The 20,534-nt window shown below is 40.5% G+C and overlaps 1 protein-coding gene across 2 annotated transcripts in view; it reads left to right on the top strand.

Moving 5' to 3' along the window:
* The window catches only part of LOC132710561 (uncharacterized), a 54,549-nt gene extending 35,344 nt beyond the window's left edge, over window positions 1–19,205 (top strand). Inside the window, exons 1-10 of one of the 2 annotated variants that reach the window (XM_060687154.2) lie at window positions 14,564–14,619; window positions 14,907–15,085; window positions 15,559–15,722; window positions 16,396–16,460; window positions 16,637–16,742; window positions 16,845–16,940; window positions 17,036–17,116; window positions 17,364–17,445; window positions 17,933–18,243; window positions 18,360–19,205. In XM_060687154.2, coding sequence (XP_060543137.2) covers window positions 14,606–14,619; window positions 14,907–15,085; window positions 15,559–15,722; window positions 16,396–16,460; window positions 16,637–16,742; window positions 16,845–16,940; window positions 17,036–17,116; window positions 17,364–17,445; window positions 17,933–17,958 — 813 coding nt within the window. In that variant the 5' untranslated portion in view covers window positions 14,564–14,605 and the 3' untranslated portion in view covers window positions 17,959–18,243; window positions 18,360–19,205. Of the gene's footprint in view, window positions 1–14,563; window positions 14,620–14,906; window positions 15,086–15,558; window positions 15,723–16,395; window positions 16,461–16,636; window positions 16,743–16,844; window positions 16,941–17,035; window positions 17,117–17,363; window positions 17,446–17,932; window positions 18,244–18,359 lie in introns of those variants that run through there. The other variant, XM_060687153.2, reaches the window with a different exon arrangement.
* Window positions 19,206–20,534: the final 1,329 nt, after the last annotated feature.

Genomic DNA, 20,534 nt, shown 5'->3' with positions numbered 1-20,534 from the left:
CTGAGCAGTTAGCAATTAATACTTGGGGGAGAGCATAATTAATTGGTTGCAAATTTTGGTAAAATTGGCAGCTGTATTTTTTTTTCAAATCAAATCAAATCAAACCTTTATTGCAGTGGTGGGTTTCTAATTTTTTTACTACGGGTTCTGTGGGCGTGGCATGGCTTGGTGGGCGTGGCTTGGTGGGTGTGGCAGGGGATGGATACGTAAAATCTCCATTCCCTCCCCAATCCAGGGGAAGGATACTGCAAAATCCCCATTTCCTCCCGATCAACTGGGACTTGGGAGGCAGAGAATAGATGGGGGTGGGGCCAGTCAGAATTTTTACTACTGGTTCTCTGAACTACTCAAAATTTCCGCTACCGGTTCTCCAGAACTGGTCAGAACCTGCTGAAACCCACCTCTGCTTTATTGTCAATGCACAACATGTGTACAGTGAAATTGAATGAGCCTCCCTTGAAACACAAAATACATCTCAATAACGCAATAAATGAAAGAAATAGAATCCCTAAACTCAAATAAATAATAACTAACACACATTACCATATACCTATATGTATGTAGCATTATATTATATTACATCGTTATGAACATGTTGCACGTTGCGCTGGCCCTGCAAGTCTATCATATTAAACCTAATTGTGGTGTTATGTTGCATTCAGAAGTCTGACAGCCCAAGATAAAAGCTATTTTTCAGCATGTTCGTTCAGCCAGCTATGCTTCTATGCAGTGGTGGGATCCTACCGGTTTAACAACCGGTAGGCTGAGCGCTGCGTGTGTGTGCGCAGTTTGCAGAAAATTGAACTTCCGCATTGCTGAGAGCAAGGAAAACAGCTGATGAGCGGCAATCCACTCTGCCGCCCCGATCAGCTGGGCTTTGGAAGCAGAAATATAAAGAAAGAGAGAACCGGTTCGCTCACAGCTGAAAGTCAGAGCTAACGGTTCGCCCGAACTGGTCTGAACCAGTAGAATCCCACCACTGCTTCTATGCTTCTATTCTCTGCTACTTCACAATTTTATATAATTTCAGCAGCCATTCTGATCCCAGACAGAGCAAATACGTGAGCGTTGTTCCTATTTTGAGCCAGTTTGGTACACTGATTAAGACAACAGGCTAGAAACCAAGAAACTGTGAGTTCTAGTCCCCTCTCAGGCATGAAAGCTGGTTGGATGACTTTGGGCCAGTCACTTTTTCACACTCCAACTCATTTCACAGGGTTGTTGTTCTGGAGAAAATAGGAGGAGGAAGGAGTATTATGTATGGTCTCCACCTTGAGTTATTTATAAAAGTAATAAAGGAAGATAAAAAATATTAAAAAATCCAGAAGTGTAGCCTGCATGTCAAGGCAATGAGAAAACCTTCCTTCTCTGCCTCACATAGGCTTACTTGCAATGTACAGGATGTCCTTGAAGGTACTCTGAACAGCTCTAGGAAGGTTTCAGGTTATTAAATCAGAATTATTGGTATGAACTAAACAACTACGTGGGGAACAGGTATCACTATCAAACCATTAGAACTATCTGTGCTACAGACCCTCTCTTAGTACATTTCGCTGAGCTGTGCCTAAGGCACTGAGAGGCTATAGTACTTTCCTAGCAGAATTTTAGATTGATTCAAGCAAGAAGCCAGGCAGGCAGGCAGGCAAGCAGAAAGGAAGCTATCATGTGAATGTAGCCTGGCAAGGCTGTAAAGTTTCCCAAAGATACAGCTTTATATTGGTACTTAAAATTAAGAGGATCCAAGGACAGCGTAAAAAGAGTAATTATACTCAACATTTAAAATACCTAGAGGTTTACTGGTAGAAGATAAAGATGATATATCGGGGGATGCCATTTGATCCAACCTTGGTTATAATTAGAGAAGACATATTGAAACAAATGGGAAGAATAAGTCTTTACTTTTATGGGTCTATTGCAGGGGTCTGCAGCCATTTGGACCTGTTTCCCACAGAAAAGAAAACACTGGGAGCCATAAAACCCTTCCAGTGCCTGACTATTTCTTGAGTGGCCACAAAACTAGCATATGTAGTTGAATTAAACTTTGTTCTCTTCTGAAACTTTTCTTTTCTTGGATTTATCCATGGTTGGCCTACCGGGGGGTTGAAAAGCTCAATAAATCGCATGCTGGCGGATGTCACACATTGGCAGTTGTGACACATATTTTGAGTGACAGGAGCCTCAGCAGAGGGGTGAAAGAGCCACATGCGGCTCCAGAGCTGCAGGTTGCTGACCCCTGGTCTACTGTAAAGGACGGTGGGCCTTCTAGTGAGTCAAATTAATTCCTTGTAACTGAAATCAGAAAGGACTCATCATTGTCTTCTTCTGAGAGATTATATGTATGTGAATATGAATATGAAAACACACACACACATGGATATATATATATAGCCCTAGTCAACAGAAGAGTCCCAGGCATGAAGATTAACACTGGACCCAAGATAACACATGACACCACCACCAATCATCCTCATCAGATTCAAACTCAAACCCATCTCATAGACAAAATACAACCACCATCCAGAAGCCAGACCATGGCGGCATCACCAGCTGCTGACCCCCCTCTGATCCCCACACAAAGCAAACTGACACATGCCATGAACACATGGCAAGACCGCAAACTCGGAGCAAAACCAAAGCCCGGGATGTGGCATCACAGCCATCTGCTCAGGACATTACATCAAAAAACTCAGGATATCACAACACTAGAACTCAGAATGTTAACACACAGCCCATTACCCAGGTCGTTAAAACACAAAAGACTAATGGGCACACATCAAGGACATCACCCACACAGGCTGTTACGAAACAGCCGACTAATCTGTAAACATCAACTCCATCAACTAATCAAGATGTAATGACACAGGCAACCAACCTGCTCACAGCAACAAAGCCAGCACCCCACACCTCCCTACCAGTATTTATAAAGAGACGGCAGCTCCGATCACGCTTTGCTCACACAGGCACGAAGCCGAAGGCACCAGCCTGAAGATGACGAGTCGGACCTCGTTGAAACGTTCAATCTTACACAGGAAAAGACCTGAATATACCAAAACTCGCATACCTCTACCCATGAAAATCTATGAAAACATGTGTGTGTGTGTGTGTGTGTGTGTGTGTGTGTGTAAAAATATGTCAGAAAGGACTCATCATTGCCTTCTTCTAGGATATGTATGTGTGTGTATACACATACATACATATACACAAACACACACACACACACATACACATACACATACATATACACATATTACACACACATACATACATACATACATACATACATGCTTTTTCCCAATTTAAGGCAAACTTCCAATTATTCATTGTTAAGGTTGACCTTATCCAAGTACCTATATAATTCACCTTCTTATTGTTGTGGAAAATACAACAGTTGAAACCACCTTCCTTCCAGCCTCTGGGTGTGTATCTTTATAAAATGGGAAAGTCCATTCCTGTGAAATTCACAAAAAAAAGAGGTGAAAATAGGAGGCCTATCATGAGAAAGATAGACCCATTTCTTCTTCAGTCAGTGAAAAATCCTGCTATTGGTTTCAGTGAAATATTGTAAGAGACCAGGTTAACACATTGAACTGGGGGAACTAGTTTGGGAGAAAGCTTTTTTATAGGATTATAATTTAAAGTTATAGTGGGAGATCAGATTGTCTTCAGAGCACCGAGACTGACATATATTGTCTTTTGATATTACAATAGGATGTCACTTATAGATATAGCTTACTTTATTGTCATTGCACATGGTACAACGAAACTAAATGCTGTCTTCAGTGTACATTATAACTATAAAAATAAAAACACAAACATGCATCCTTTACATTCTATATAATTGAAATTGAAAATCCGATATTGCACTCTACCATAGAATTCAATATGGTTATTGCCCTGGGATAGAAGCTGTTTTTCAATCTATTTCAGGGGTGGGTTCTACTTACCTTTACTACCGGTTCACAATGGGATCGTGGGGTATCCAAAAATGCATGCCTCGACATGTGTCTGCACACCCAGAAAATGTTACATAAATTATATGAAATTATGGAGTGGTCCAAGACAATTGTCCTGTAGATTTCCAGAAGGATATGTACAGTCAGTTTCGTAGAAGTGATACTGGGGTGGGTTCTACTTACCTTTACTACTGGTTCGCAATGGGGCCGCGCGCGTGCTCTTCTGCACAACTGCAGAAGCTTATGCGCATGCGCAGGAGCATTTTGATGATGTCAGGGTCAGTGGGCGGAGCCTCCTGCCGGTTTTACTATCAGTTCTATAGAACTGGTGTGAACCGGAGGCAACCCACCACTGAAGTGATATCTTCTAAAGAGAGCAGGGTTCATTTCACTTCTCCACTCTAAGCAGCAAGCAGGAAATTAAGATGAATGAAAACCATCTTAAGGGCTTCTGAAGGTAATCAGTTGACACCAAGTCTCTGAAAACACAAGTGACAGGAATGGATGATGGATATGGAACAAGCAGTGGCAGAAATGGAAAGATTTAAATACCAGATCTGTTGCAAACAAACGCAGAAGTTTTTCTTCTCAGGTTTCACAAAGTTTGTTGAAAAGAGAAACTGAGGCAGAGCACAAGTAAGAGCTCTAAAGACCGGAATAGAATGCCTAAAACATATTACTTCAGCATCTCTCTCCAAATCACTGTGAATCCAGACCCAAAATAAAACCATTCACTAATATTACAATCCTCCCTCCCTTCTCCATTCCTGCGCTGCTTTCCTTACACTGAGAGTTTGCAGAGAAGTGTATTTATTTATTTATTTATTTTATTAGATTTCTATACCGCCCTACTCCCGAAGGACTCGGGGCGGTGCACAGCCAAACAATAAAAACACATACATACAAAATTTAAAAATAGAATAAAATCAAATTAAATAATTTTAAAAATCTTTTATAAAAGAGGGGGAAAATTAGGCCAGGCCGGCCTGGTGAAATAGTAAGGTCTTTAAGGCACGGCGGAAGGTGCGCAGATCCAGGATCCTCCGTATCTCTGGGGGGAGCTCGTTTCAGATAGTAGGTGCCCCCACAAAGAAGGCTCTCCCCCTGGGGGCCGCCAGTTGGCATTGTTTGGCTGACGGCACCCGGAGGAGCCCCTCTCTATGGGAGCGTACTGGCCGGTGGGAGGCTATTTGTGGTAGTAGGCGGTCCCGCAAGTATCCAGGCACCGGTATCAAATCCATGTTGTACACATATGGTCTATGTCCCTCCAATTCTCTGCATCAACAGCAAAACTTCAGAGAGCAACCTCTCCCCTTAAATTTCTTCCAAATTTCTTTGAACCAGCCTTGTTCAGTTGAGGTTCAAATCTGTTGCCTATCACCTAATGTCTAGCACAGAAAAGAGATTCCTAAGTAAAGTAAAGAAGAAAAAAATAGGGGGAAAAAAAAACCTGAGTGAACACACCTCAAATATCAAAGAATTGCCATCCAAACTGGCCAATAACAGATTCACTGCTGGTCCCAGGAGTCAGGGCTAATTCTACTAGTTTTGAATTACAAAAGAATAGAGATATTTGGTGTGGACCATATTCCTTAGTCCCTTCTGAATGAATGGAAACAATATATTGTGAAAGAAAATTTATGCAAACTACATTTGCAGAGATTACTGAATCTCTGCAATTACTGCAATTACTGAATTACTGAGATTACATGCATCAAACACCTGGAATACTGCAATCAATTTTGGCCACTATATTATAAAAAAGATGTTGAGACTTTGGAAAAAAGTTCAAAGAAGAGTAACTAAGATGATCAAAGGCCTGGAGACTAAGACATATAAAGAACGGCTGCAGGTTTTGGGTTTGACTAGTCTAAAGAAAAGAAGAGTTAGGGGTGACATGATAGCAGTATCCCAGTATTTGAGGGGCTGCCACAAAGAAGAGGGGGTCAAATTATTCTCCAAAGTACCAGCCGGCAGGACAAGAAACAATGGTTGGAAACTAATCAAAGAGAGGAGCAATCTGGAATTAAGGAGACACTTCCTAACAGTGAGGACAATTAACCAGTGGAACAGCTTGCCTTCAGAAATTGTGGGCGCTCCATTACTGGAGGTTTTTAAGAAGAGACTAGACAATCACTTGTCTGAAATGGTATAGGTTCTCCTGCTTGAGCAGGGCACTGGACTAGAAGACCTCCAAGGTCCCTTCCTGTTCTGTTCTGTTCTGTTCTGTTCTGTTCTGTTGTTCTATTCTATTCTATTCTATTCTATTCTATTCTATTCTATTCTATTCTATTCTCTGAAATTGCAGAAGGCCCCCAGTTTGATCACATAGTAAATTCATAGTAAAAGGATCCAAGATGGAAGACCGTATGCCTTGTGCCCAAAGTAGCCTGAACAGCTATGTTACTCAAAAGAGAGAAATTGGGATTACAAGGGACTCCATGGTAAGGACTGATTAAACTGTCAATTGATTTTAAGCTGTTGATTTAAAAAAAAATCAAACTGTCAGATGTGGCAGCATAACCAAAGTCCCATCCCTTTTTCACCTATATGTGACAGATGTTAAATAGAGGTGGGATTTCAATCACATACTTGCAACCACTGCTTTGACTTTCTCTGACCCCCACATGCAAATACTTCTGCTAGATTGGATGGCAAAGAGTTTGACCTATGTTATGGTAGTTTCCCTCAGAACTGTAATGGATAAAATAAGCCTGGAATATCTCCTGCCCAGCCTCCCCAAAGATTTAATAATCTTGTTCAATTGGAAATTTGTATCCCCTTCCCTATTTTCAGAGCCATTGTCTGAAACAATTACTTCTATAGGCTGTGACCCTATGTTGGTTATTAATTTAATAAGACAGTTTTCAGGGCTGCAGTTTTGCAAATCAGTGTGCAAACAAGAATGTGATCAAGATGCAATTTATACCATAGATAATATTTGCAAAGCTGATTTAACCTCATAAACCAATTATAAATCCAGTCAGGGGCACATTTAAATTGAAAGACCTTTAATTCTGTACAAATGTCCAGACATTGGGAATTCATTACTGCAATAGAAAGAGGAGGGGCATGGTTATGGAGCTCTTTCAACTACTACTGCAACATAACAACTCTTAAGGGCATTCAGTAAGAGCTTGGATGCTACTGTATTATATAATTATGTAAAATTATATGAATAAAGGAAATTATCTTTTAAATAGATGGGTTCCTAAGTTTTTAAGGTTTAATAAATCCAAAAGAACATGCTTCTGAATTCACCTGGACAGGATTGAACTCCGAAGAATTGCAACTTTTATTTCCTCCTTAATCTTTTTTTCCTTTAATGTATATGCCGCCCTTCTCCGGAGACTCAGGGCGGCTTACAATGCGTTAAGCAATAGGCTTCATACTTTTGTATATTTATACAAAAGTCAGCTTATTGCACCCATAATTATTATTCAGTACAGCATTTACTTCTGGCAGGGAAAAGAAAATTAAATTTCCTTACACCTTGCTACTGCATTTCTTTTTGTGGTCAGAGTGTAACAGAAGCAGAAGAGACAAAGAGAAAATATCCCTTGGTATAGAGCAGGTAATCAAAGGTTAATCTGTTTCCTTTCAGAATGTCAGATCTGAAATAATGAAGACTGCATGTGAATTGCCAGCAAAATAAATAATTGTTCTGGATATTTAATTATATAAGAATGTGTGGTTATGAGGGAACATGTCCAAATCCAAAGAACAGTGGCTCTTTACCATGAGAATAACTTGCCACACCTACTCCTTTATCCTGGTTCCCAAGCCTTCACCAGATATTGGATTCAACCACCATGCTCTGCCATAAAGGCTTCCTTAAACATGACATTTAGAAAGCAAATATTTCATTATGTGTGATTTGTAACTTCAGGCAGGTTTTGCTAAATTGTATTATTTCTCAACACATAAGTAAATCCAACTTGTAAATAGGCATAACATTTAGCAGGAGTTAAATGTGAGTTGGAATTTACTTTAGATGTGTCAGCCTCCCAAGTAGACCGGACAGGAAATATGACAAGATGAACTAATTCTACTTTATTGTAAAGCTACATCAGCAGAATGTTACAAATCTGAAAGTACAAATTTTCCACTGTCTCTTTTACAGCCCGAGAAGTTAGGAAGGGTCCCTTCTAAGTCTCTCTCTCTGCCTGATACTCAGTTGCAGGCTCCTTCCCCTTCTGTCTGATTTTCCCTAGGAAGCTTTTCCCCCATCCCCCACTCTTCCAAGGTCATTCTCAAAGTCCTTTACAACAGGGGGTCTCCAACCTTGGCAACTTTAAGGCTTGTGGACTTCAACTCCCAGAATTCCTCAGCCAGCTAACCGAAGCTGGCTGAGGAATTCTGGGAGTTGGAGTCCACAAGTCTTAAAGTTGCCAAGGTTGGAGACCCCTGCTTTACAAGATGGGTCCTACCTGTGGAAAATTGGAACGTATCGTCTAGTGGTAATTTCCCTTCTGTCTTTTTAAAGGATAAATTATGACATGCTTCGGAGTATCTCTTTGGAGGCAATACATCTATTGGTCAGTCCTTCATGTTTCAGCTAATGTTTCAGGTAATGCATATTTGTACAACTTATCCTTGCCTCCTAGGGCCACTTCAGAAATTATCAATAAAATTTCCTCAAACCCCATCCCCCAAATTAAAGCTTGGCTTTCCCCCTCCTCCCTAATCGATCAGTTGTAGGCAAAATTGAAAGTTTGCATCTCCTTCTTTAAAGACATTAAAAAATCAACAATGTGCAAATGTTTGTCAAGGGAAAGGAAAAGGTGGAGTTAGGTAGACCATGGAGAAGAGAACATGATTCTACAAGGCCACTCCCTTGAACCTTCACTTTCCAGTTCCTTTCCAACTCTATAAATGCCTTCCCTTGATATCCTTTCTGAGCAATGAAACACCTTCTAGGGCAGTGTTTCTCAACCTTGGTAGCTTGAAGATGGGTGGACTTCAACTCCCAGAATCCCCCAGCCAGCTGGGGGATTCTGGGAGTTGAGGTCCACCCATCTTCAAGCTACCAAGGTTGAGAAACACTGTTCTAGGGTTTCTGCAACCAATGGCCAAATTGCTTCTTTGCAATCCTATTTCCCCTTTCTTTTGACCATCTCCAACTGATTTTACACTAGTTGGCAGATAACGTAATATAAAATATGATAATGACCTACATACTGATAGAAATCTATTTGATTCTTTAATTCACTGCCAAATAAAGTTGTTATCATCTTGGAAAGAATAAAAGAAAGTAGGCCAAATGGCGATAAAGCCTCAGAGATGAAATGAGATTAAACCAGGGGTGAAATCCAGCAGGTTCTGACAAGTTCTGGAGAACTGGTAGCGGAAATTTTTAGCAGTTCAGAGAACCGGCAAATACAACCTCTGGCTGACCCCGGTGTGGGGTGGGAATGGAGATTTTGCAATATCCTTCCCCCAGGAGTGGGGAGGGAATGGGGATTTTGAAGTATCCTTCCCCTGCCATGCCCATCAAGCTACGCCCACCAAGCCACACCCACAGAACCGGTAGTAAAAAAATGTGGATGTCACCACTGGATTAAACTACTGGAAATTCACCTGGCTACTTTCTAATTATGTGTGCAATGGTGAGCTATACTTATTTTTTATTTACTCTTGTTATCAGGAGTCCAATTAAGTACATTTATTGTCAGCAATATGAACATGCTGTAAGAAGAACACCTAGGCATATTTTGCAAACCTTCCATTGAGGTATGATGATATGTAATTGATGAGTTTGCACTATTTGCTTAATATTCAGAACATAAGTACTAACCAATTGTAGTCAAAAGAATTTCACAAAAGAAAATAGAGTAACATAAATATTAAATAAAGTCAAAGGAATATTCCCAGTGTATTTGCTTATTTATTTTTAATAAAGAGTTTTGAATTCATGCTGTATATTTTTACAAGGTAAAGTTACTGAACCTGCCACCTGTGCTGTTTTAATAGGCTAAGAGTGGTGATATTTACTTCCCTGTGTGTGTGTGAGTGAGTGTGAGAGAGAGAGATAGAGAGAGAGAGATAGAGAGAGAGAGAGAGAGAGAGAGAGAGAGAGAGAGAGAGAGAGAGAGAGAGAGAATATAAACTTAAATACAATAATAAATACAATAGGAACTCTTTATACAGACAAAATGCTGAGTTCTGGATAAGTAATGGAGATGAGCAAAGCCTTCAAATAGTCACTTATTCATCAACTTTTCTTAATGGTCTTGGACAATCCATGTGTTTTAAGCCTCTCAGAATCTTGTGAGAATTGCTTTGGGAGGAAACAAGGGCTACATCCTGATAAATAATTTTTATGTAATTTATCTGAGCTGAACCTTGTGTCTAGTTTTTATAAATATTTGATCAGTGCCTTTTAAAAAATTCCAAGGAGACTGCTACTGTATCAAAACCCTTCTTCATTCCATTCTTCTGATAATGAAACAGAGGTTCAGCCAAACTTACCTGGAATGAAATGAAAAAGAAAGATGGAGACGGATGCCATTTATGTATTGGTTAGCACCAGGTCCCAAGCAACCTTCCAGAATGACTTAATACAGATAATAAACAACATGGGGACAAACTCTGAAAATAAATCACAGGTGTTTTTTCCTGATCTTGCAAAAAGCCGTGGCTGCTTTAAAGAGATACAGAGAAATATGATATATTCATGTCCCACAAACTCGGATACTAATTTTTGTCTTGGAATCCCGTATGCTGCAAAGTGGTATATCTCACATTACTGCTTTTATGAAGTTATATTTGAATAGGAAGTTGCAGAAAGACTGGGTTTAAATGACATTTGGACATAGTTCAAGCTTTAAGTCCTTAGCTCTTAAAAGTTTAGGTGAATCCCAGTGTCATCTGCTATGGTAGTACTGAGTAAGAATTGTCATTAGTTTTATTGGAAGAAAAATCCATCTGGTTCAGTTCTAAGCTGGGAAAAAGACACTAGAAACATGGAGGCTGATTGGAAAGATGGTTTATAGATGAAGCAGAACCACATGTGATTCTGGGCAGCTGACAAAATGGAGTTGAGAGTGGGTGGGGTTTTATATCTTCTTTGGGCTTTCGATTTGAGCTTCCTGTTCGTGTGCAAGAACATGTCCTTTAAATTTTTATTGGCTGTTGTCAGATTCCTATGAGGTCATGTAGGGGTTATGTAGGGGTCATAGCTGATTCTATAGGCAAAAGAGGAAATGCAAATCTTAGGTGCTTGTCTGAGCTAATCTGGTCAACCTCTGGCTTATTGTTTATCTGAGCTCTCCGGTGATGTTTGGACTGCTCTGTGCCTAATGACTTTTGTCCTGTGTTGGATCTTGGGTGAGGGGCTGCTTCTAATTCTATCACACTGCCTTTGTTGGCTGTCAAACTTTACTACAAGCAGTTTTGAAATATCCTCTCTCGAATGGATTTATGCCTGCAGTATTTGCTTTGCTTGTGAATAGAGGCATCTAAATAGTTGGGTTCTTCTTTCAATAAGCTCTTAAGTGCTGGCATCTGCTGTGGGCTATTAAGAAAGACTTGGGGGGCTGCTTCTTGCCTCTAATAAACATGTTTCTCCATTTCTCATTTAGGGAAATATAATATTCTGCCTTTTCAATATTTCCCAAAATATTTCATTCTTCTGGGGGGTAAGTGCTAATTCCCACAACACTGTCAAACTATTCATTAAGGCTGCATTACTATTATTCTTCTCATCATTCCTATTACCTATCTTCTTTTCTACTTATGACTATAACTTTGTTGCTTGTATCTTTCCTATTTATACTGTTTTATTTAGTTTCCTAGTATGATTTATGTTGATTGCTTATTTAGTATCCTATGACTATCACTAAGTGTTGTATCTTACGATTTATGATAAATGCATTTTTATGATGACTATGATGATGATTTATCACTTATAGCTTTTATGTACACTGAGAACTTATGCACCAAAGACAAATTCCTTGTGTGTCCAATCACACTTAGCCAATAAAGAATTCTATTCTATTCTATTCTATTCTATTCTATTCTATTCTATTCTATTCTATTCTATTCTATTCTATTCTATTCTGACAAAACACAGAGAAAGGCCATTTATAGCAGGAAGTTAAGGACACGACAAGCCCTGAAGGAGGGTGCTAAGACTGAAGGTAGAGTCCCCAAAATTAGACCAGATACAGGACCTCATCCATCCTCTGTGAATATGGTTCACAAATAGTCTAAACAGGGTGAGAGAGTAAGTGGCGAGGGTGGGGGGAAGAAAGGAAAGCAATTATTGGGAATAAGAGCCAAAAAAGAATACACAGAATAACACAAAATACACAGAATAAGATAGTTGGTGTTTCCGTGTTGGGAACTTGATTTTGTAGGAAAGGTAAAAACAAAAGTTTTAAGACAGATAATTTATTTTTCAATGTGGTAGATGTAATAATATTACCAAATGCCTTGATTAGAATTAGCAACTATGATTCTGTGCGATTCCCAATATGGGAAAAAAAGAGAAAGAAATGACCCAGTGGGATAAAAATATTTAAATATTCTGTGTTGAATTGTGGCAGTTAAAATGATGGCTTTTTCAAGATTTAAATGTTTCATTTCCAGCTCTACCAATAGAAGTACCAAATAAAATTTGGCAAAGAAAATATGATTATTATTTTTTTGAAATTTCAGAAGTAAAGAGTGAAGAATTATAGAAAGAATATAACCAGATCCCAGAAACAAGGTGGATGAGGGGTTTCAGTTTTATAAAAATACTCTCAACATCAGATTTGAGTCACATCATTTCCCTTTACATTGGAAAATTATGCAAGGAAAAGCTTGGAGTAATGAGCATTTATTTGTCTCTGACTGACTGTCTGTTTATGAGCTATTTCTCCCCTTTGTTTTGTCTCCAGTGACTTTAAAGCAATGGTCAGCTCACAAACAGTATTAAAATCAGTTACAGCTGTAAAAACAAAACAAAAGATAAAAATCGGCAAAGAACCTCCCCGTTTCCCCAATGCAAGCCATCCCCTCACATCCATGCTAGACTTGAGAACTTCCCTGAGATCCAGCCTCACAATACATCAACATTTCCATGCAAAAGCAAAATTGACTTCAAAGCTTGATCTTGCCAGATCAAGGTTATGTCACAGACAAGAATAAGATAGCTGAACTATAAGAGACAAACAAGTAGTCCTCAACTTACAATTCATTTACTGACTGTTCAAAGTTACAAAGGGCACTGAAAAAAGTGACTTAAGACAGTTGTTCAAGCTTATGACCACTGCAGCATCTCCATGGTCATGTGATCAAAAGTCATGTCCTCAAGATGCTTGGCAATGGACTCATATTTATGACAACTGCAATGTTCCAGGCAGGGGTGGGTTCTACTTACCTTTACTACCGGTTCGCACTTTGCTCGCATGTGCGCCTTGCTTCTGCATAGATTGCTGATGATGACATCCAAGGCAGTGGGTGGAGCCTCCCGCCGGTTTTACTACTGGTTCTTGAGAACCGGTCCAAACCGGGGGCAACCCACCACTGGTTCCAGGTCATGTGATCACCTTTTGCAATCTTCTGACAAGCAAAGTCAATAGGAAAGCCAGATTCACTTTACAACCATGTTATTAATTTACAAATGCAATGATTCATTTAACAACTGTGGCGAGAAAGGTCGTAAAATGGGGCAAAATGGAAACTTCAGGTGAAGTTTGAAAAAATTGTGACATATAAAGACATTTTTGACACTGAAGGGAAATTAAAATCTAAGCGTGGCTAGATTCTAGCCACTAAGAAGTGGCTAGAAAAGATTATAGGAAAACATGTAGATTTTAAACCTGAACTTTTTTCTATTAGGTACAACACCAGAAAAATTTGATAAATAAAAAATATATTTAATATTGCATGTATTAACAGCAGCAAGGATTATATTTGCACAATATTGGAAAAATGAAGAAATACCACGAGACAAAGAGAAAATTAGGAAGATACTGGATTGTGCAGAAATGGACAGACTTACATTGAAGATTAAACAGAAAGAAGATACAGAATATTATCAAACATGGAACTCATTTTTCTCAGTGGTTGGGAAAAAAAAGGGGTGGAGAATAAGAATGTAATTTGTATGGCTAAGGAAATAAAATAATCCAGACAACACGATGTTTATTAACCACTAACAAAATGTAAACAATAGAAAATCAACTTTTTAAAACCTAAAAAAAAAATAGTTTGGCATGCAGAAAAAGGTATCTGCACCTAAGCAGATAGAACAGAGGGAGCTGACTCTAGACCCAGCAGAATTTATACACCCACGCACACACATACACAAAAACACACAGATCTTGCAAGACAACTGATTTTGACTGGAAGTTGACCAAAAGCTGCATGGGTGAGCCTTGCTTAGTCATAGAGCTTAATGGAGCTCCTGTAGAAAAAGGCAGGCTACATACAAAGAGCTTTGGCCACTGTACCAAAAGGTGAGAAAGAGGCAGCTTGAGAGATTTGTAAGTAGGTGCCTAGAGATCTTTGGCTGCCAACAGTGTATGCAGAAAAGGTGGAGCAGATCCTTTGGTAGATACCAAAGGAGGCCTTCAGATCTCTGGGAATTCTATTGGCTGTAGGATGTCATCCATCCAGGGTTAAAGGTCACCAACTGCCAGTTGTCACTGAGCAGAGCCAAGATGTTTTCGAAGACGTAAGTAGGTCTTCGGAAGGGCTCCTCTAAAAAGCTTTTCAATGCCTTTTCTTGTTTGGGAGGTGGAAGGTTTGTCCATGAGCCTTTGCCCTGGGATGGGGAAATGGAGAGGGGGAAGGCAGGGAGGAGAAGGGAAGGGAGGCCCTCAGGACTGGGCTCCTTCCCAGAGATTTACACAGAAGGAGCTTCTCTCTTTGTCCAGATGCTCCCTCTGTCCCAGACACAGAGCAGGTAGAGCAAGTGGAGTCTGGAAAAGGGGTTTTACTCCCTTCCATTCCTTTTCTTAGGTTCCTGAGACTTCGAAAATGTTGCAGAGAAATCTTCCAATGCTGTTGGGGGAGAATGAGAAGGAATGCCAGGCCAGCCAGTCCTTCAACCTCCACCTTGGAAGACGCAACAAATCTGTCTGGCCGAAGAAAAATCAAAATCACAATAGACATTGAGCTCCATAAAGTGGAGCAGCACGGTGAGTACACACTTTTTGTTGAAGGGGATGGAGAGGGAAAGGGAAGGAGCTTCTTTAGGAGTGGACTCCTCTATGTGGGCATCTAGAGAAGCCAATTCTGCCTCTTCCTATATTCTAGGTTGCATTTGAGGGCTGCGCAGAACCAAATTGCTCCTGGCCCTTAAGCACCCCTCCTCGTGAAGCTTCTGAATCCCCATTAACTTTCCACAAGTTGTTCTGCTTCCATGAGACTCTTCTGGGAAACTTCACATTTGCTCAGTGGAAGCTATCTATAGACTGGGAACTGGGGAGGGAGGATATAGAGAATGCAATAGGTCTTTCCCCTAAAAGAGACATAGCCAGCAACCACAAAAGCCTTTGAATCGGGGCTCCGAGAGAAGGATGCTGCAAAGGGCTGATTTTAGGGTCTTTCCTTCATCTGGAGGAGATCTAAAACTTTGCTATGATACCACCCTCTGTGTCTCCTTTCCCAGATTTCCCTCCAAAGGACAGCCAAGGGAAAGAGAAGGTCCTCTTCGAGAGGCGGGACCTTTTCCAACCAGCACAATCAGAGCTGGCCTGTATAAGAAGGGACCAGGAGATGAGCCAATATCTGCGTCAAGTGGTCTCTGAGAGGAGGAGAGAGACACAGCAATCAGTAGGTACCTCTTGGAAGTAGAGGTTTCTTACGCTGGGCTTTGCCTCCGGATTTCAAACCCAGTCTATTTTTGCTCAATCTCAGTGTGAGGCAAAAGATTCCTTAGGATGGACAGAGTCTATTGGCAGAGGCCTTTTAAAAATGCCTCTGCCGATCAGGCAACTCAGCTTGGATCGTCAGAGGCATTTAAAAGGAAAAAAAGCCTCTGATGATCAGGCAACTCAGCTTGGATCGTCAAGATTCGCCGAAGAGGTTGTAGAAAAAATGGTTTTAAAAGTTTTTAAAAAATGGCCACGCCCACCCAGTCACATTAACCCCTCCCCCTCCACAATCCACGCCCACAGAACTGGTAGTGACAAATTTTAGATTTCACACTGCTCAGAAGGGTTCAAGCTTTTCTTGTCAAAGGAATTGCACTGGGGACTCTGGAAAGGGGGAAGAGTTAAGGATGATGGGGAGATATGAGAGGGAAAGGGAGAGGAGGAAAGCTACTACAAATTCTCAAAAAGTTTACCAAAAGCTCAAAAGGACCCTTAACAATTTTCCTTTGGACTGAAAGGTGAGCTGTTGCAGCAACATATCAGGTTAAAACAGGCTGGGACAAAGAAGATGTTCTGGAGCAATTTAGTTGAGCTTGACTTTTCTGATTCTCTCCTCTTTTGTTTCCTGGCAGGCTCTGTTGCAGGAGCACAGCTTTGTCAATGGATTAGCTGCATTGCTGGAAATGTATGATCTCAGGTCAGTCTATTGTTTCTTTTATAGTGGGTGAGAAAAGTCTGTTTGGGGTACTCAGTCATTAAGAAGAGGGAGGGCATTCAGTTGAGCCAGCTTATCCTATTCTTATGGGAAAAACGAAATGGAGGCTTGCTCATTAATATGGGCACTAATGTCTCTTCCTTCTTTTAATCCCACAGCAAGATAACACCAGAAAAGGATGAACCAATAGAAGCCATGCTGATGGACCTTTCCAGCTTTTATTGGACGGCGACCCTGGATGCAGAGGAGGAAGATCTTTCTGAGGTACCACTTTAACCAACATTTCTGGGATTTCCTTCCTAGTGTTGCATGGATGGGAAAATGTTCTCCAAAAGAAATAGCACCATCTCTTATGTTTCCTTTCAGGTGGAGAAGAAGTTGTTGGACGAGGCCTTTGGCCTAACAATGAGGAACCTACTCCGACAGTCTCCCACCACAGAACAGTTTGTTTTCATTCTGAAGGTAAGGGTCCAGAAGTCCCATGGCAGTTCGAAGGGCAGCGAGATTCTTGATTCTCAGAAATGAGAAAACATGTCTTTTCTTTGTCAATTCCACAGCAACTGGACCCATGTGGGAAACTCTTTTTGCCGGCGATAAACCAGCTCCTCTCCTGTGGAAACCATCATCCCAGGATCGATGTACGTAGCAAAACTAAATTAACATAAATTGTAGCCTTTGAGTCCCCCGCAGCTCTTGGGACCCCACCCTCAAATAACCTCCCTCTTGGTGCCAGAGAGAGTGCAGGGGGGTCTTTTTCCTCTCATTCCGCCTGAGGAAATTCTGGGAAGGATATCTTGCTAGTAATATGTGAGTGATGGGCCAAGGGAAGGAGAACTACTCTCCAAGAACCTTGGCAACACGGTGAGCGATTTTTTTCTTTTACAGCTCCAAGAAGTCCAGCAGGCTTTCCCTGATGTTCCCAGGGAAATCTGGCAGGCTGGAACCACCTACGAAAACATCAATGAAGGTAACTTTATTGAGAACACTAAGGGGAGGGGGGAGGGTTACTTATCACCTGTCCTCTTAGTTACGACAGTCACATCAACCGTACACTAATTTCATCACATTTCCAGTAGTTGGCAAGAAGTTCAAATTTACGATCGTTTGCAGCATTTAATGGTTACATGATTGCTGTTTGAGATATTCTCATAGTTTAAGGTACAAAAAAAAGGGGGGGGGGAACCAGCCCCTGGATAATCTGCTTTTGGATTTACCAACATGTGATTCACTTAACAATTGTTGTAAAAACAGTTGCAAAATCGCATTCGGTCATGTGGCGACTTGATTTAAAACTGTAATGACTGGTCATGCAGAGTTTGAGCTCCCTTGTTGTCATAAGTTGAGGACAACTCCCATAAATCGAAAACCTGTATATGTTTTCCAGCTGTGTAGCAAACAGATCAAATTTCAATATCTCCTTCTTTCAATTTTCCTCACCTTTTATTTCCATGCAGGAGACCTAGAAATAGAGGAGTTGTGACCTCCACCCTTCGCCGTTGAGCCACCTATGAAGAAAAGCTACCATCTCAGGAAATGGCCCTTTGGTTCTTCCTTCTATAAATTGCATAAATTATGTATAATAGTTGAATTTGATCTGTTAAAACTTCTGACTGTATAATAATTGTTGGTATCTGTGTTTGTAGATCACTGGAAGATCAGAACTCCCTCCTGCTGAAGGTTCCCTTGGGGTTTGGAAGATGGCACTGGGGCTGAAGATGCTGTGGAGCAGACGCCGACCATCATCGTTTTTAATATGCTGCAGCAGGTTGGTAGTATGCAGGGTTGGACTAAGAGATGGTTCTGTTTCTGCAAATGTGGGGTTTTGTTCTCTCAAGCCTATGGTTGATTCTGCTTTCTGCCCTGTGATTTGTCTCTTCTTAGGCTGGGTAGCAGCTTGGACGGAATTCCAGGCGGTTCCTGTAACGGACCTGCTTGCTTGGACCATCACCCGGCTGGATCAACATCTCCCCAGGATAGAAGAACAACGAAACAGAAGATGGATGGACTTGAGTTTTTAATGACAGTGCTTTTTTCTTGTATCTATGGGACACTTATATGTCTCCAGCTATATGCCACCATTGAAGGCAAACACAAGGCAAAGAAGACAGAAGTTTAGTCAAAGGTGCTACCTTCAGACTCTCAAGATTCCGTTAATGTAGCCTTACAATAAGGTTGAATTAGCCCATTTAGTCATATTTCCTGTCTCGTTTCCCTTGGAGGACTGACACAATGTCTGCAGGTTGTTGGAACCGAGTGTGTGTGTGTGTGTGTGTGTGTGTGTGTGTGTGTGTGTGAAGCCTCCCAGGTAAACAGACAGGAAACGTGACTAAAGGTGCTAATTCTACCTTATTTTAAGGCTACATTAACAGAACCTTGAAAGTCTGAAAGTAGCCCTTTTGATTGAATTTCTATCTTCTTTATCTTATGTTTCCTTAAATGGGTGGCATATAAATGTCCCATAGATAGAATGTATGTATATGTTTATTTATTGTATTTTGCTTGTCGTATTCTGTTTTTAATTGTATAATTGATTTTATGATTGTTTGCTACCCATTGTCCCTTGTTTGACATGGGCCCCTCTACAAATTGGATAAATAAATAAGTATACTTTGAATATTTTTCCTTTACTTGTTTTCCTTGCTCTTTTCTTTATTTCATTATTTTTTTAAATCTGTATTTGTTTGGCTTTCTGATTAACAAATATAAATAAAGGTACAATATAAGGCTGTTTTTTGTAGAAAATTCTTTATTTCATCCATCTAGGGGACCTTCTGTCCATCAAAACTTTGAGTATAACTGAACTGAAGTTCAGTTTTCCAGACTGAAGAAACAGTCAGGAAAAATAAGCCCAAGGATTCATTGAGAAGATGGTGATAAATGATACTTTTTTTTTTTTAGTAAGATCGTAATAAACCTAAAGAATGCTTTAGGTTTATTATTAACCCTCCTATATTACCACATCTTACAATACTAGACAACACAGTATCAACAATAGAGACCTTCAAGTTTCTAGGTTCCATCATATCGCAAGACTTAAAATGGACACCTAACATCAAAAAGGTCATCGAAAAAGCACAACAAAGAATGTTCTTTTTGCGCCAACTCAGAAAGCTTAGACTGCCCAAGGAGCTGCTGATCCCGTTCTACAGAGGAAGTATGGAGTCTGTCATCTGCACCTCTATAACTGTCTGGTTTGACTCTGTGACCAAACAAGACAGACACAGACTACAACGGAGAATTAGAACTGCTGAAAAAACAATTGCTATCAGGCTGCCTTCCATTGAGGAGCTGTATACTGCATGAGTCAAAAAGAGGACTTTTTGAAAGTATCTACAGACCCCTCACATCCTGGACATAAATTGTTTCAATTTCTACCCTCAAAATGACGTTATAGGGCATTGCACACCAGAGAAACAAGACACAAGGACATTTCCACCCACCCACCCACCCCCACATGCCATCACTCTGCTAAATACTTGTTGGAAGAAATATCCATCTGGTTCAGTTCTAAGCTGGGAGAAACACACTGGAAACATGGAGGCTGATTGGAAAGATCATGGAGTTGAGAGTGGGTGGTTTTTATATCTTCTTTGGGCTTTTGAGCTTCCTATTCCTGTGCAAGAACATGTCCTTTAATTTTCTATTGGCTGTTGTCAGATTCCTATGGGGTCATATAGGGGTCATGTAGGGGTCATAGCTGGCTCTATAGGCAAAAGAGGAAATGCAAATCATAGATGCTTGTCTGAGCTAATCTGGTCAGTCTCTGGTTAATTGTTTATCTGAGCTCCCAGGTGAAGTTTGGACTGCCATGAGATGGTGCAATGAAGGGGCTTGTCTTCTGAAAGGATGTTGGGCAGTTCCTATTGTGGCTTAATGACTTTTGTCTTGTGTTGGATCTCGGGTGAAGGGCTGCTTCTAATCCTATCACTCTGCTTTTGTTAGCTGACAAACTTTGCTGCAAGCAGTTTCGAAATATCCTGTCTTGAATGGATATCTGCCTGCAATATTTCCTTTGCTTATGAATAGAGCCATCTAGATAGCTGGCTTCTTCTTTCA

This window comes from Pantherophis guttatus, chromosome 7 (genome assembly GCF_059756535.1).
Source record: "Pantherophis guttatus breed Tessera chromosome 7, ASM5975653v1, whole genome shotgun sequence".
Taxonomy (NCBI): Eukaryota; Metazoa; Chordata; class Lepidosauria; order Squamata; family Colubridae; genus Pantherophis; species Pantherophis guttatus.
Note: the sequence above shows the minus strand (reverse complement) of the source record. Positions and strands in the feature narration are given on the sequence as shown.